Genomic DNA, 14,156 nt, shown 5'->3' on the forward strand with positions numbered 1-14,156 from the left:
TAGACTTGGATCTTTAACAGTACAATTTCTGTTGCACCAACAGCATTCTCACACATTTGAAAATGTCTGAAACAAATGCCCAAATGAAAGGCAACAATTCTTCAATGGGCTAAACTTCTTTCAAGTGGTCTTCAAAACAGTAGAAAATTACACACAATCCTGCTTAATATGGTTCATTGTCGATGTGTATGTAATTATTCTTTGTTAAAAAAATGACGTGGGTCCTAAACATATTTTTTACATTAGATACTTTGTTTTCAGGTTTTCCACATAAGCAATATATTCTTTCATGGCATCTTCTTTGGGCTTTCCTATTGAATTGAAAATAGAAACAGAACACATTGACTGTATTGGTCACAAACATGCAGGAAAGAGGGGATATGTTGAATAATACAACATTATTCAAGTTAATTTACCTTCCTGTGCCTTCCACCCATCCCATTTAGATTTTCCTTGGAAGTCAAATATTCCAGGGCGTTCTGTGGACACAGCATATGCATCTCAAAGTTACTCTCACATCGTAATTATTTTTTTTAAATCGACAAATCATTGGCTGCATAGAGAAAATGTAAATTAACTGTTGATAACGGATGTACATTACACTAATATGACAGAGAATCATGGATTGGGTTATGTGAGGATACCCACAGTGATTTTCTTTCAACAGAAAACAAGGAATTGAAGCAGGCCTAGCCCAAAACTGATCGTTCTTGATAAACAATGTATGTGCCCGTTCAAGTTGAGCCAGCTCTGCTTGGTTTGTTCCATTAGGCAGGTGGGGAAAATACATAACAATTGGGGCAATATGACTGTTCGGCTTTTTGTTTTAAATGGCCGACAATTGTCAAGTTTGCATGTGAACAACTACTTTGACCAGTTCGCGCAACCGTAATATTTAGACAACCAAAAATACAACCGTCCAGGGGTGTAGAGTTAGGGAGGTCATGACCCGACCCCCCCCCCCACCCCCCCCCACCCCACCAGAACCGTGAAAATCCTGGGATCCGATGACCCTGACCCCCACCCATACAATACAAATCTACGCCGTTGCAACTGATTGGCAGATCATTTACCATTTGCTGATTCGGGCTAATACGATATCAATAATAAATCAGCAGTATATGCTTATTGCGGTAAGAATATTATACAATATAAAAGGACTTGGTTAAAGAATGGGGTGCAGCTAGCACCGCAGTTTGAAGAGAATGACTCACCAATGTTGACGTCTCCTATCGTCACCTGCTTGTACAAACCGTACACCACAGCTAGTTCAGCGTAGGTAGGTAGTACCGGCAGACCCTTTAACTCTTCTGCTGCCCTGTGAAATTCAACCTTATCGAAAACAAACACACAGATGAACCTCTCTGAGAACAGTATGCTAACGATGCAGATGCCAAATAATATACGAGGTTCGTTTTGCGTGATCTTGTCAGAATTCCTAGGCTCGGAGAACCACACCACACTGTGACGTGCGTAAATGTGTCTTTACTTGAGTACTTGAATAGGTTATCTTCCTACATAAAAAGTTCTGTTTATGACTACCAATTTTTGTGCCCCGTGACAGTGGGTCTAACCTAAACTTTATAAAGTAACTTCACAATATATAAGCAGCGAAAAACCTCTTTAAAAAAATATTCACTACATACAGGTATCGGCTAACACCATAAAGGAATCAACAATTACATACTGGTTTTATTGCGCTAGTTTATATACATTAACAAAATGTTTCAGCTTACCATAGACATGATGTTCAGCTGAAAACGACCAAGTCACTCCTCGCAGGTGTTAATTCGTAAACCTACTTCCTTGCTTTAATAATGGGTGTTGCCTTACATTCAACATGTTTTTAAGGGGTGGTGACATTTCAAATTCCGCTGTAAATCCCGTAGAAATAGGTATGTGCATTCCGAGTATTTTTGGTGAGACGGCTCATTCAGCTCCGGAACGAATCTTCGTTCAAAATGCTTAAAATGATAACCCGAGATCAATGACAATAGTGCTAATCTCCAATATAAAGGCGGAAGCGTATACTGTAATTGTGTTACAGCATGAAATACACCTTCACATAGGTTACATAATGTGTCCTAGATATTAAATCGTCTTCGTATTTTTTTTTTTTACTTGCATCGTTTCTGGAGTGAGTATACGCAATATTTAGTCCATAGTTTTGTAATTCACCAGCATTATCCTTATTTGCGCAAAGAAATGTAAGAACTCAAGGAGCCACATAAACGTCAGCTTTCACCAGTGTGATTCGGTTTCCCAAGTTAACCAAAAGGAGCCGTTCAAATTGAGCCGCTCGTTCAGGGACGGCCCATTACTAGTAGAAATTAAATCCCAAAAGCAATAGCGACCACACGATGGCAGCATGAGGCAGTACTTATCTACCTACGTACCTTATCAAAAGCTTTAAGTTTGAACCGGTTTAGACGGCTAGGTTGCCACTTGATTCTATAGCCAAAAATGTAGATTCAGCGTCAAATACAGACAGATTCCACAGCCATAAAGTCAAAATAAGAGTGTGTTCTTTTATCATTTCAGGTATGAAAATGATAATGAAGTGGGGGAAGGTTAGGGTTAAGAAAAAGGATATGTTTATGCACTAAAAATCAAATTAGATCAAATGTTGATAAATATGGAATTTATTGCATCTGACAGAAACACACAGGTGAAACGAGTATAAAACTCAAGTAAAAGTCAGTTTATAACATAACTCTTAAAAAAATTCCCAAGTAACTAAGTCACAATGATGGCAATTTAGTTTCATCATTAAAAAAATTACACTTTACAAAATGTGTACATCTTTAAATTTAACATACACTCAATTACCAGTTCATTAGATATAACACCCCATTTAGAAAAATCTCAAAATGCACAACTTGCAATGAACCTGGTTGTTTGAGTAGGATATGTACTCCCCAGAAATCATACTAACAGAGTATTTGGAATGGGTCCAGTCTGGAGAAACTGGAAAATCCATGTCTTGAAGAATTCAGGCTGTTCTGGAGGAAAAGGGATCCAACCTGGTATTAAATGGGGGTACCTAATAAACTGACCACTTAGTGTATCATCAACTTTGAAAAAACAAAACATTATCAGAGACAATTTTTAATTGAGTTTGGTGACAGCAACACCTTGTGACTTGATAGTGCATTCCTACAACCTTTGATTGTATTTTTCTTCCCACAATATTTAGCACACACACACATGACCTTTTGGAGAAAAAAAAACTCTGACCAGGTAAAGTATTAACATCATAGTGCATTCAATGACGCTCACAACAAAGCCACTTCAATCATCTTGTGAAGCCAAACACAAAGGTCTATTTTCTCGACATCCCTGTGCGGTAAGAAATGATCGCGTAGAAGCAGACGCGACACCCTCCAAACCACAAATGACTTTGCTGCGAGGTGCAACGTTTTGGCTCCAACTGACCTTAAGTGTCAGGGCAGCTGAAACAGACAGCGCAGCAAAGTACAGCCCTAAGCAATGTAGCAGGAGCAGAGGCGTGTAACAGGACTACAAGTTCTGCCACAGACACCCGCGCTTACGTTAAAGTGGAACCATGTGACAGGCTGATACCAGTAGCATCTACCAAAAAAAAAATACAAATTACAAAAACAGCACCGGATGTCTACTACCTGACTGGCTAAGAAAACAGGAAGACAATGACATTGCCTGGTTTCCAGTTAAGTTCCACTAAGGAGCAGCGGACAATAAAAATTACAAAAATAAACAGCACTACAGCAGTGATCTCCGTAATGTCTCAACACATACGGTGGATCCTTGGAACTACGGCCATTTCATTTTGATTAAAAGAAAATACCAAGGTATAGTGCTAGAGGTGACATTTCGTCAAACTAAGTTGCATTTCGACTAGTAAAAACTAAGGCCACTGGAATCTCTACATTTCTTGTGATACATAAAGCTACAGATAGTCATATTACTACCCAATTACCGAGGCAGACGTTCCGGGACATCCACAGGACGTCTCAAACACGACTGATGTCTTCCTGCAGGCCCCCGTTGCACTCATCCCCCGGCAGCGAGAAGCGGATGGCCCTGCTCCTCTCCCAGCCCCTGCGGATGCGGTGGAGCCGGAGGGCCGCGCAGGGCAGGGACAGGGCCAGCCTGCCCAGCAGCACGGCCAGTGGCACGGCCAGCACCAACAGGAAGGTGGGCGGGAGGTAGAAGCGGTACTGCTTGGGGTCCAGGCCTCGGGTCCATCCATAGGTTAGGGTGTGGAGGGTGGCAATCACCAGGGCAGTATAACCCAGTCTGGACTGCAGGGGACAAAGGACCAGGATGACAATGACATGGAAATCCATTTTACCATCAAAGTTACGACTCACTAGAACAGAGGCACATTGCAACATGAGTGACAAGTTCACTGGGAAAGGTTTAAAACAATTTTCAGATCACTGGTGGCAAGATCATTTAGGGCAGTGGTATTTAGAATCTGGCCCTCAAAGCCAGTTACAATCAATTTTTTTCATTGCAACCCCCTAATCAGGGACTTATTCAGACCTGGGACACCAGGTGGGTGTAATTATTGATGAGGTAGAACAGAAGGCTAAGTCCCTGATTAGTGGGTAGCAATGGAGTGGAACTGGCTTCGAGGGACAGATTTGAATACCACTGCTCGAGCGGTTAGACGAACTGACCAGTAACCGAAAGATTGCTAAACCAAATCCCTTAGCCAGCAAGGTGATACACTGTTCGTTCTGTCCACGAGCAAGCCAGTTAAACCCTGATTAATCACGTAAGTTGCCCACTATTCTTTACGGCACTGCTTCAACTGTCATGTTCGAGGGCCATCCTGCATGCACGGCCCACTTCCAAGTCTCTGTGCAGAAAGGATTGACAGCAGGGATTTCATCACCCTCGAGTTCTTCTTTTTGAGCCATTCTGTTGGAGCTTTTCTTGTGTGTTTTGGATCATAGTCATGTTGCAATGACCATGTCTGGTTAAAATATTTTTTGACAGATGGCCTTACATTCTCTTCAAGAACTAAAGATAAAATTCATGTTGACTGAATAATGGCAAGTTAGCCAGGCCCTGAGGCAGCAAAGCAGCCCCAAACCATAATGCCTCCACCTCCACCTGGCATTCAGGCCAAACAACTCCACCATTGACTGATGTGTCCAGAGCACATTGTTCAGTAGTTTCAGTCTTTACCCGGGTGTTGTCTGTCAAACATCAGTTGCAAATTTATATTTATTTGAAAGCAGAAGCTTCTTCTTGACATCCCATATAAGCCAAGCGTGTACAGTCTTTTTCTGTCAACTTATGCCCTTTGACAATGATTGTGGGAGAAGGCAAAAAAACAACTAAATTACCTTTCAAGGGGGTGTCCTAACTTTCTCATGACGGTACATTTTGCACAGGCTACTGTAAAATTATACGTTTCAGGATGTACTACACCTAGCTAAGCTAATTGTAACGGAATTCAACTAAATGTTTGTATCGCCTATTAAAACAAAAAGTAAATCAGGAAAATTAAATCTCCTTTAGCCATTCTCCACTTAAGACTGTTTGTAGAATTTACTTTTCCAACCTCCCTCCCCCTGCCCTCGAATACACCATCCCTTTCCATTCCAAGCCCTTCTTGAAGGACTTTAAATGCTAATAACGTACCCCACTCAGATGTGTAGCATAGCCAGGATTTGACTGTGGACCTCTGAACCTTCTACACAACCCCTTAATAATTCAACATCTCCCTGCGTTGAGAAGCAGCGGCAGTTCGACTGGTCCTTCCTAAACGGGGTTTTATAAGTGCAGGACGTTGGCTCATCATGGCAGCACGGGAGCAGAAAAAAAAAAAGGCCCCTAGGGACACGTGTGACCTACTAGCTCATCGTTTGTCCTTAATGAGCCCCTGTAGTCAGTGAGTGCGTGCCCGTGTCCATGTTTGTGTGTGTGTGTGTGTTGGTGTGTCCATGGTCTTTTGTGTGTGTGTCCATGATTTTGTGTGTGTCCATGTCTATGGTTTTGTGTGTGTGTCCATGTTTTTGTGTGTGTGTCCATGTCTATGGTTTTGGTTGTGTGTCCGTGTGTGTGTGTCTGTCCGTGTGTTTGTGTGTGTTCCCTCTAATTATTATCAGAGTACAGGGCACAACAGAGGGCAGGTGAATAATAATTATCCTTGACAGGTGGGGACACGGCCGTGACTCATCTACTTCATCCTCGTCCCTGAATACAGGCCCAATAATTATTACTGTCAAATAAAAACCCTTATTACTGATGATACCCTGAGCCAAATCATTGGAAATACATATTTTCAACCAGAACAACGTCCTTTCAACCAAAACGACATCTCTTCAATATCCTGGAAAGGCAGTGTTAGGAACGCGCGCGAGTAAATAATAACGTACACCGGCCCAACTCACTTAAAGCCACGTCGATCGGCCTTTGTGCCGGACCGAACCCGCTGCACCGCGTCTGGCTGGCTGTGAGCTTAGGGGACTGCTGGACTCTAATCTTGATGGAGAATGATGCTAAAAGGTTTTAGTGCAGCTCCGGGGTGTAGACAGGCAGGGGAGTCTGACAGGCCAAGCATAGCCCAGGCCTTTTATCACAGGGACCAGCAGCATGTGACTAATCTCGCACCGCCTGGATCAGCTTAGCATACATATGAAGGGGAAGTTCAAAAAGCTACAAAGAAGGACAAATCCCTGGAAAATGGAACCATAATGGTGAATTCCCCTTTATGAATTCTGAGGAGACGAGTTGACGCGCAACTCAGAGGTTGCCTTTCTAGGCTAGGCTACAGTGTTATTGCTTCATTCTGTCACTCAGAAAATCCCGTTGCCCAACTTATTAGACCGCTCAATTTAATGTACGGCTCACGTACACTGAAAGTGTGTTGTGTGTGTAAGGTTGTATTTGTGTAGGCACCGACCTGTACGAAGCTAAACTCCCTCCAGTTGAGCGAGTTGGCCACGGTGGGCAGTGAGGAGATGGCCAGAAGAGAGAGCACCCCCAGAGCCAGGATGCCCAAAGAAAGATAGAGCTCCATCCTCCAGACCTCCTCCTCCACCCACACGTCCTCCTGGCCTGCCTTCACCTGCACAGCAAAACCACGAATTATGGCTTACTGCACTTTATGATGAATAACCCATGAATTGCATCATACATCAGAAGGCTTTTGAATAGGAAAGCTTTTAAGGCTAAAACATGATCCTCAGCTTAGGCCAATATGCTTACATGTTAAGAAATAATGAAATAAATAAATAAGGTTCAAATAAAAAACAGCACTAAGAAGTCTAACGCAACATAACGTAACAGAACATACTTTTTCAAATAACTACTGTTTTTCTGGCCGGCAACTTCCTTGTCAGACAACATCTACATGGCACTGAGCTGATATCGTAAACGCTGTGAGGGGCCACCAAAAACCGAAATGATTGCCCACCCCTGAACTAGTCGGACCACATCCTGTAGAGTTTATTTGGGGGTTTTCCTAGGCCCACCTGTTTAAAGGCCTCGTTGAGTAGCTTGTAGCGGGCTGATCTGCGCATGGGCAGACACAAGCTATAGACGGCGTGCATGGCGGCACAGAAGAAGGCGCAGAGGCCCAGCTGCTTCCGCAGCCGCAGCCAGCAATCCAGCCAGCCGGGGAAGCGCCTGTATTTGGTGCCCCAGGACAGCTGCAGGAAGGCGGCGATGAGGCCCGGCAGGTAGACGAGAGCCAGGGTCACCAGGGCCGCCGAGGGCAGGGACACGTTGACCACCTCCACTGGCATTTTGTAGAACGCGCTCTTCCCCTCCGTCACATATGGATGCAGCACGTCCCGGAGGAAGTTGTAGGCATAGAAGAAGAGGAAGACGACGAGGGTGGAGAGGAACGGGGGGCGCCACGAAGGGAAGAGGTAGAGGGGCGCATTCTCGATCTCCCGGGCAGAGGAGAGGCGGCCCGTGTCGACAGGGGTGAAGCCTAGACTGTGGCAGATGTCGATCACGGCGTTTTTGGCCCTACTGCTGTCGCCGCAAATCAGCACCTGGTGAGCAAACAGACGAGTATCCTCTGTCAACAAGCAGAGACTGCTTTAAGGGACTACAGAATGTAACAACACTGTATGACCGACACACGATTAGGCGTTTGGTGTGATTAACAAAGATGACGGCCTACACATAACATGCCAAATTAGCAGCTATGAGTAGAACTTGGTCCTCTATCCTGGTCTAGTCTCTTTGGCTTTCTCCGCGGGTCTCACCTGTCTGCTGCCGTCCCTGGGTCCAGTCTGCAGGCTCCATGCCGAGATCACGTTGAAGCCCTTCACCACACTACTCTCTGGGAAGAGGTTGGCAAGCTGCTCCGCGTAGGACTCCTTATCCTTGTTGATCTTGGTACCGTTACTTACATCCACTAGGGTCTTCCCAGCCAGCGGTTCCTTCAACCCAGCCAGGGTGGAGTAGTGCTCGGGGAAGAGAGCCACGAAGACCAGGTCAGCCTGGGTGGCAGCTTCTTGCTGGGTGGTCACCTCAGCCTCCTCGGGGAAGAGGGAGACACATCGCTTTGGGTTGCGGCTCCCCACCACCACCCGGTACCCAGAGGCCACTAGTCTTTTGGCCAGGGATCGAGAGAAGTCCCCTGTGCCCAGGATGCCAACCAAGGGGGTACCTGGACCAGAGACTGAGGTTCCAAGGTGTTGAGGATTGGCACCTCCACGTATTAGAGGCTTCTTCATATCCTCCCGGGGCATCCTGTCCAGAACTAAATCAACACAAGAAAGGAAAATACAATAAAAACAGATTGGGTCAAATTCGTAATGTAACGTCACGCTTCTTGGCTCGCAAACACTACTGCAGTTTGCCTTTTCACGTAGTAGTTACAGTAGTAATTCTGTAACACCAGCTAGCAAGCTAAGTTGCTAACGCATAGACAGCAAGAGTGGCTGTGCAGTGAGCATGTGACTTCAGGGACCGAGGTCGTCTGACATTGTTTTCTATCAGTACAGTACAGCCATACACAGGACCAGATATCTCAGTATTGAAGCCAAGGCTAAAGGCACACGTTCACATTGTACAATAATAACTAACTACAGCGCCAAAGTAGTTAACTACCGTTGGCTAGCTACAGGAGCTAGCTAGTATCCTTTACTGTAGCTAGCTAAACTCAATGCTACCAGACAACTTTTTTTGCCGAAATTTTTAGGGAAACACGAAATCTTTGAAGAAAGGAATTAGTCAAGTGCATTAAGTGTTCAATAAGTTATTTGACCCACCTGTCTTGAACTGGTACGTGTGTTTGTCTTGTGCTCTTCACTGCGTAACGGGCTATCCACCCCGTAGTACCTACCAAAAAAGTATCCCAACCTCCCCCTTTCTTCTTCCATAACCGCCCCCTTTCTGTGTGCAGTAGATAAGATCCTCCCAAACTGGCACACACAGTAAGTTTCTCAAGAGAGGACTACCATGTTTGAGTGTTTCGAATAGCCAACCCATAATTAAATGTGTTAGCAAAACAATGCTCAACTGTAGCTATTATTATACTCTCTTGTTCTCACTCTAGCGCTAAACTAAACGATTACAAGTATTTAGACCAAACTGACCAATTATATTTTCCATAACAAAAGGGGAAAAAGGGCCACAAAAAAATTACAAATTCTATACTTTTATCAGCTCTTTCAACGTTTGAGTTATCAACTTTGAACCAGCTCTGATCTTGAGACTATTTATACTACACCATGTCTATTTATAAAAGCATTTTACCCTTTTGTAAATTATGGGTTTGAATGATAACAATAATAAAGGACTACAATGACTGGTATTCAAAAGGTTCTGAATTTATTAACACTGCCTCTACTGGGCATCCCTGCTTAGACTGCTGCCCCCGCGACCCGGCCCCGGATAAGCGGGAGAAGATGGATGGATGGATGGATGCCTCTACTAAAACCAGAAATACTTAAAAGACGCAATAACAACTTATTTACTTCTGTAAAAGACCCTTTCAAGTGAAAATAGCCATCAAAGCCCTTAATGGAAGGTATAATATCAAAAATGTTTCCAGTATTATTTGGAATTTTGTTTTATAATATAGAGAAGACATGCTTCAGGTTATCTTTGATGCATTCTAAATTATGTTTATGTTTTGCTTAGTGTATCTGTACTCTCAAGACCTTGGAACTAGAATGTTCTATCTGGTATTTTTGTAAAAAAGAAAAAAGGTGTTATTCCCATAAACTTGTTCTTTAGGTGGTCCTCACAACTTACGAAAATAGTGAATGATCATTTTCTCAGAACTATATGCTTTGCGCTGACAGAACCTCACCAAGGTCTCAATTTATTTATTATTTTCCTTTGGGACCTGTTTTAATTTAATTGTGCCTGTTTCTTTGTTAAAATTCACCTGGAGTACTATTAAAAAGACATAGACCCACTAAAAGGAAATGGGATATTTTACTCCAGGTCACACGTCGTCAACACTAATTCATTGGTCTGCCTTTGCCAGTTTTAGAAGGTTACATTTACCCTTCAGGCCTACATGGTTGCATCTGTGCCCCTCTCTCTCTCTCTCTCTCTCTCTCTCTCTCTCTCTCTCTCTCTCTCTCTCTCTTACTCACAGAATCTACTCATTGCCTGAATGTGTCTACATTCAAAGTATTCTGATTGAAGTGATGCTTCGGTTATTGATAATACTTGATGAACACAATTTTCCTTATAACAATTTGGCTCCAGTGTCAAAACAAATTTAACGAGAACTAGATGTTATTGTCAATGTTTTTTGTTTTTTTTACAGACAGATGCAATATATACTAAAATGTGGAAATTTACAACAGTAAGATGCATGCACCCAAACATGTTAGCTACTTTACAGTGACCATCCAAGACAGATATAAAAACAAAAATCCAAGCTTAGAAGGAAATGTGTCCAGGTTTTCACTAACAATGCCCATTATTAGTCTAGTAGTTTATTGATTACATTTGTGTAGGTTGTGCACTGCTTATATTGACCATACCGTAAAACTCTTAGATGTAGTTAAGTTATATTATGGGTTGTGGTTTAATTCCCACAGGGGGCCAGTACAACAAGCTTGTCATTCTCTAATATACTGTCATTCAGTGTCTGCTAAGGAAAACTGTGAATATTGGTATTATGAAATGGTTACCAACATAATTGAAAATCCAAAATGTATGTTTTTGTCATACTTGTGGTATACGATCTGATATACCGTGGCTTTGAGCCAATCAGCATTCAGGGCTAAAACCACTAACTTCATAATGTCTGATAAAAGAAAATAGCTTTGAATCCTGAATTCTGATAGGTATCCAACGTTGTAGCAGCCTGTTCCATTTCATAACATTGCAGTTATGAATAAATGGAAGCCACTGCTAAATCTTACTGCAGTGTTTGCATTTTACGCCACTTTTCAGTCTGAATTTAAAGTGAAATCCATAATGGCATTAGTGTCTGTGATTGACTTTCATCTCAGACTACACCTCTATCTGGGCTCATGATAAATGCCAGGCACGTCAGAATTATTTCCCTGCCTGCCTTGCTCCCGAGCCCTGGCTGCTCTTCCATGTTACTCTGCCGTTCCTCAGCTCCGTCAGTCAAGATGAAGGGGGCTAAAGCTGGGATTTCTGCTGAGAGCCTTAGCATTGATCATAGAACCACAGAAATGTATGACCACAGGCTGATGAACTCGTCTGTGACTGATTGGTAGTGTAAAATCACACTGATCCATCTTCTAATCTATGACGTACACAGGATTCTACTGGATATTTTTGCCCTCTTGAGATTCAAACCCGGGTCACCCACGTGAAAGGCTGTGTCGCCAACCACTACACCACAGAGCTCTACGTTGGACGGGTGTCAGTATAGCCTCTTGTGTCTATGAACAAATCCTCTTTTGCCACTGGCGGTTTTAATAGCTAATTGGCCATTCATGAATGATATTGATACTGTTAAACTGACTAACTTTTCTTACTAAGTTTACCTCCACCACAAATAGCATCTATGAAATGTAAACTTTTGCCACCTGGCCATTTAAACAGTTTATTAGCCAGTAATAGGCTTTACCAGTATCTACTAAATTACTGGAATAGTCATAGGAACTGAGCAACTGCTAGCGAGTCTGCCAAAGCTATTTCATTTCATGGCATAAGAATTTATGTTTTTCTTTCATGGATGACATTGATACAATAACTATCAAGGAAGGTGACGATAACTAACTTTTTCATCAAGTGAAACAACGAGAGAATCGTGGAAATAAACTAAATAAATGTCATTGTTCACAATAGATTCAAACTTGAGCCTTCATTGTGAGAGGCACTGTCTTTAACCATACCGCCACAGCATTATGAATTTCACCAGTCGCTAAACACTATTGAGCATTGTGTTAAACTGACTAACGTTTCTTATAGTTTACCTCCACCACAAATAGCGTCAATGAACTGTTAGCTTTTGCCACTGGCAGTTTGAACAGCTTTTTGGCCAGTATATGCATACTGGTATCTATTAACTTCTTAGCAATAATCAGAATTCAGCAATTGCTAGCGAGACTGAAGATGAACTTTTCCATGCCAGAACAGTCGCAATATAAAGTATACAGTTCTAGTTAAGGCACTGTTATGTAATTATTGTAGCCTATGTTGTAGCCATCAAATGTGTTCGTCTATCCTGACCCAAAACGCATGCATGGATGCGTACTTCGAAAATACACCAGAAACAGTCGCACTATAACCGTAAACAGTTTTATTTCGGGCTTACGATAATGTATTTACTGGAGGTTTTAGCCAGCTAAGTTTTCATCTATACAGTCACTCACTCACTCAATAAGAGACATTCACTCTTCTTGGCCGGCTCCGCTTACATAGTCTGGCAAAAATGTCCCCTCGAAAAAAGCTGTCACCACGTCAACCACTTCCCAAATTTGTTTCCCAAACTGAGGATGTGTCATTAAGAACTGGTCACTAATGCAGCCCAGGGAACTAATTCAGCTTAGGGCACGAGGACCATGAGTCATTCTCCCTGCATCCGAACACTCAGACTGCAGAGCTGGTGCCGGACTGGACTGGAGAACTGGGTCAGGCAGGAGTTGTGTTCAGAGAGCGGATTTTAATTGCAAACAGTAAGCAACACAAGGTCAACATCGATAATGGAACATTTTGGATCTTACAAAATTAATTAAATGCGCATTAAAAAAGGGCAATGACAGGTCAATGACAGGCCTGTGAAATTCTACTGGTGATAATTCAATGGACATTAACTTTTCCAATAGCAGGGTACTATGGGACCTTTGATTGAGTCCTTCCACACCATTTGTCTTGAGAAGGGAGCAGACAAGTATGCTCCTTAAGAGTTGTGTAATTTGAGACTTTACACTGTACAATGAGCCCCATGACAGAGGCAATGTTTGCTTACTTCATCATACCTTGGACACCAGATGAGTGCCATTAACCATCAGGTAGAAACATTACCTAGAAATGCTTCCGCCCACCAGGCCTGGAATGTAATAGCTCTTCTCTTCATATCTAATTGACCCTATCATTCTTTTTATATATATATATACAGGTGCTGGTCATAAAATCAGAATATCATCAAAAAGTTGATTTATTTCAGTAATTCCATTAAAAAAATGAAAATTGTATAATGTATACCTTCATTCCACACAGACTGATATATTTCAAGTGTTTATTTCTTTTAATTTTGATTATTATAACTGACAACTAATGAAAAACCCAAATTCAGTATCTCAGAAAATTTGAATATTGTGAAAAGGTTCAATATTGAAGACACCTGGTGCCACACTCTAATCAGCAAATTAACCCAAAACACCTGCAAAAGCCTTTAAATTGTCTCTCAGTCTAGTTCTGTAGGCAACACAATCATGGGGAGGACTGCTGACTTGACAGCTGTCCAAAAGACGACCATTGACACCTTGCACAAGGAAGGCAAGACACAAAAGGTCATAGCTAAAGAGGCTGGCTGTTCAGAGAGCCCTGTGTCCAAAGACATTAATAGAGAGGCGAAGGGAAGGAAAAGATGTGGTAGAAAAAACTGTACAAGCAATAGGGATAACCGCACCCTGGAGAGGATTATGAAACAAAACCCACTCAAAAATGTGGGGGAGATTCACAAAGAGTGGACTGCAGCTGGAGTCAGTGCTTCAAGAACCACCACGCACAGACGTATGCAAGACATGGGTTTT

At 42.6% G+C, this 14,156-nt stretch overlaps 2 protein-coding genes across 3 annotated transcripts; both read right to left on the reverse strand.

Moving 5' to 3' along the window:
* Positions 1 to 24: 24 nt before the first annotated feature.
* LOC109614893 (acyl-CoA-binding protein-like) lies at positions 25 to 2,282 on the reverse strand. Its single transcript, XM_020042038.2, has 4 exons — positions 1,737 to 2,282; positions 1,215 to 1,332; positions 417 to 479; positions 25 to 311 (listed from the first exon to the last, which is right to left on the reverse strand). The coding sequence occupies exons 1-4, from the start codon at positions 1,743 to 1,745 to the stop codon at positions 238 to 240; spliced, it is 264 nt and encodes an 87-aa protein (XP_019897597.1). The 5' UTR covers positions 1,746 to 2,282; the 3' UTR covers positions 25 to 237.
* A 398-nt stretch (positions 2,283 to 2,680) lies between these two features.
* Positions 2,681 to 9,458, reverse strand: LOC105022076 (metalloreductase STEAP3). 2 transcript variants are annotated; one of them, XM_020042046.2, is made up of 6 exons: positions 9,228 to 9,458; positions 8,217 to 8,716; positions 7,473 to 8,000; positions 6,902 to 7,066; positions 3,959 to 4,283; positions 2,681 to 3,002 (listed from the first exon to the last, which is right to left on the reverse strand). In XM_020042046.2, exons 2-5 carry the CDS (start codon positions 8,703 to 8,705, stop codon positions 3,993 to 3,995), a joined length of 1,473 nt encoding a protein of 490 aa, XP_019897605.1. In that variant the 5' UTR covers positions 8,706 to 8,716; positions 9,228 to 9,458; the 3' UTR covers positions 2,681 to 3,002; positions 3,959 to 3,992. The 2 variants fall into 2 exon arrangements, with proteins under 2 accessions (XP_019897605.1, XP_010888509.1); XM_010890207.4 differs by having other exon boundaries at positions 2,681 to 4,283; positions 9,228 to 9,457.
* Positions 9,459 to 14,156: the final 4,698 nt, after the last annotated feature.

This window comes from Esox lucius, chromosome 22 (genome assembly GCF_011004845.1).
Source record: "Esox lucius isolate fEsoLuc1 chromosome 22, fEsoLuc1.pri, whole genome shotgun sequence".
Classification (NCBI taxonomy): domain Eukaryota; kingdom Metazoa; phylum Chordata; class Actinopteri; order Esociformes; family Esocidae; genus Esox; species Esox lucius.

What these genes read in the sequence shown, in the direction of transcription:
- LOC109614893 (XM_020042038.2), bottom strand. An exon ending in GATAGGAGACGTCAACATTG is followed by an intron (nt 480 to 1,214) that starts GTGAGTCATTCT and finishes CTGTGTCCACAG; the next exon opens with AACGCCCTGGAATATTTGAC. An exon ending in TGGGTGGAAGGCACAGGAAG is followed by an intron (nt 312 to 416) that starts GTAAATTAACTT and finishes TCAATTCAATAG; the next exon opens with GAAAGCCCAAAGAAGATGCC.
- LOC105022076 (XM_020042046.2), bottom strand. Translation starts at nt 8,705, where the DNA reads ATGCCCCGGGAGGATATGAAGAAGCCTCTAATACGTGGAGGTGCCAAT. An exon ending in CCAGGGACGGCAGCAGACAG is followed by an intron (nt 8,001 to 8,216) that starts GTGAGACCCGCG and finishes TTTGCTCACCAG; the next exon opens with GTGCTGATTTGCGGCGACAG. An exon ending in GGGAGTTTAGCTTCGTACAG is followed by an intron (nt 4,284 to 6,901) that starts GTCGGTGCCTAC and finishes TGTCCCCTGCAG; the next exon opens with TCCAGACTGGGTTATACTGC.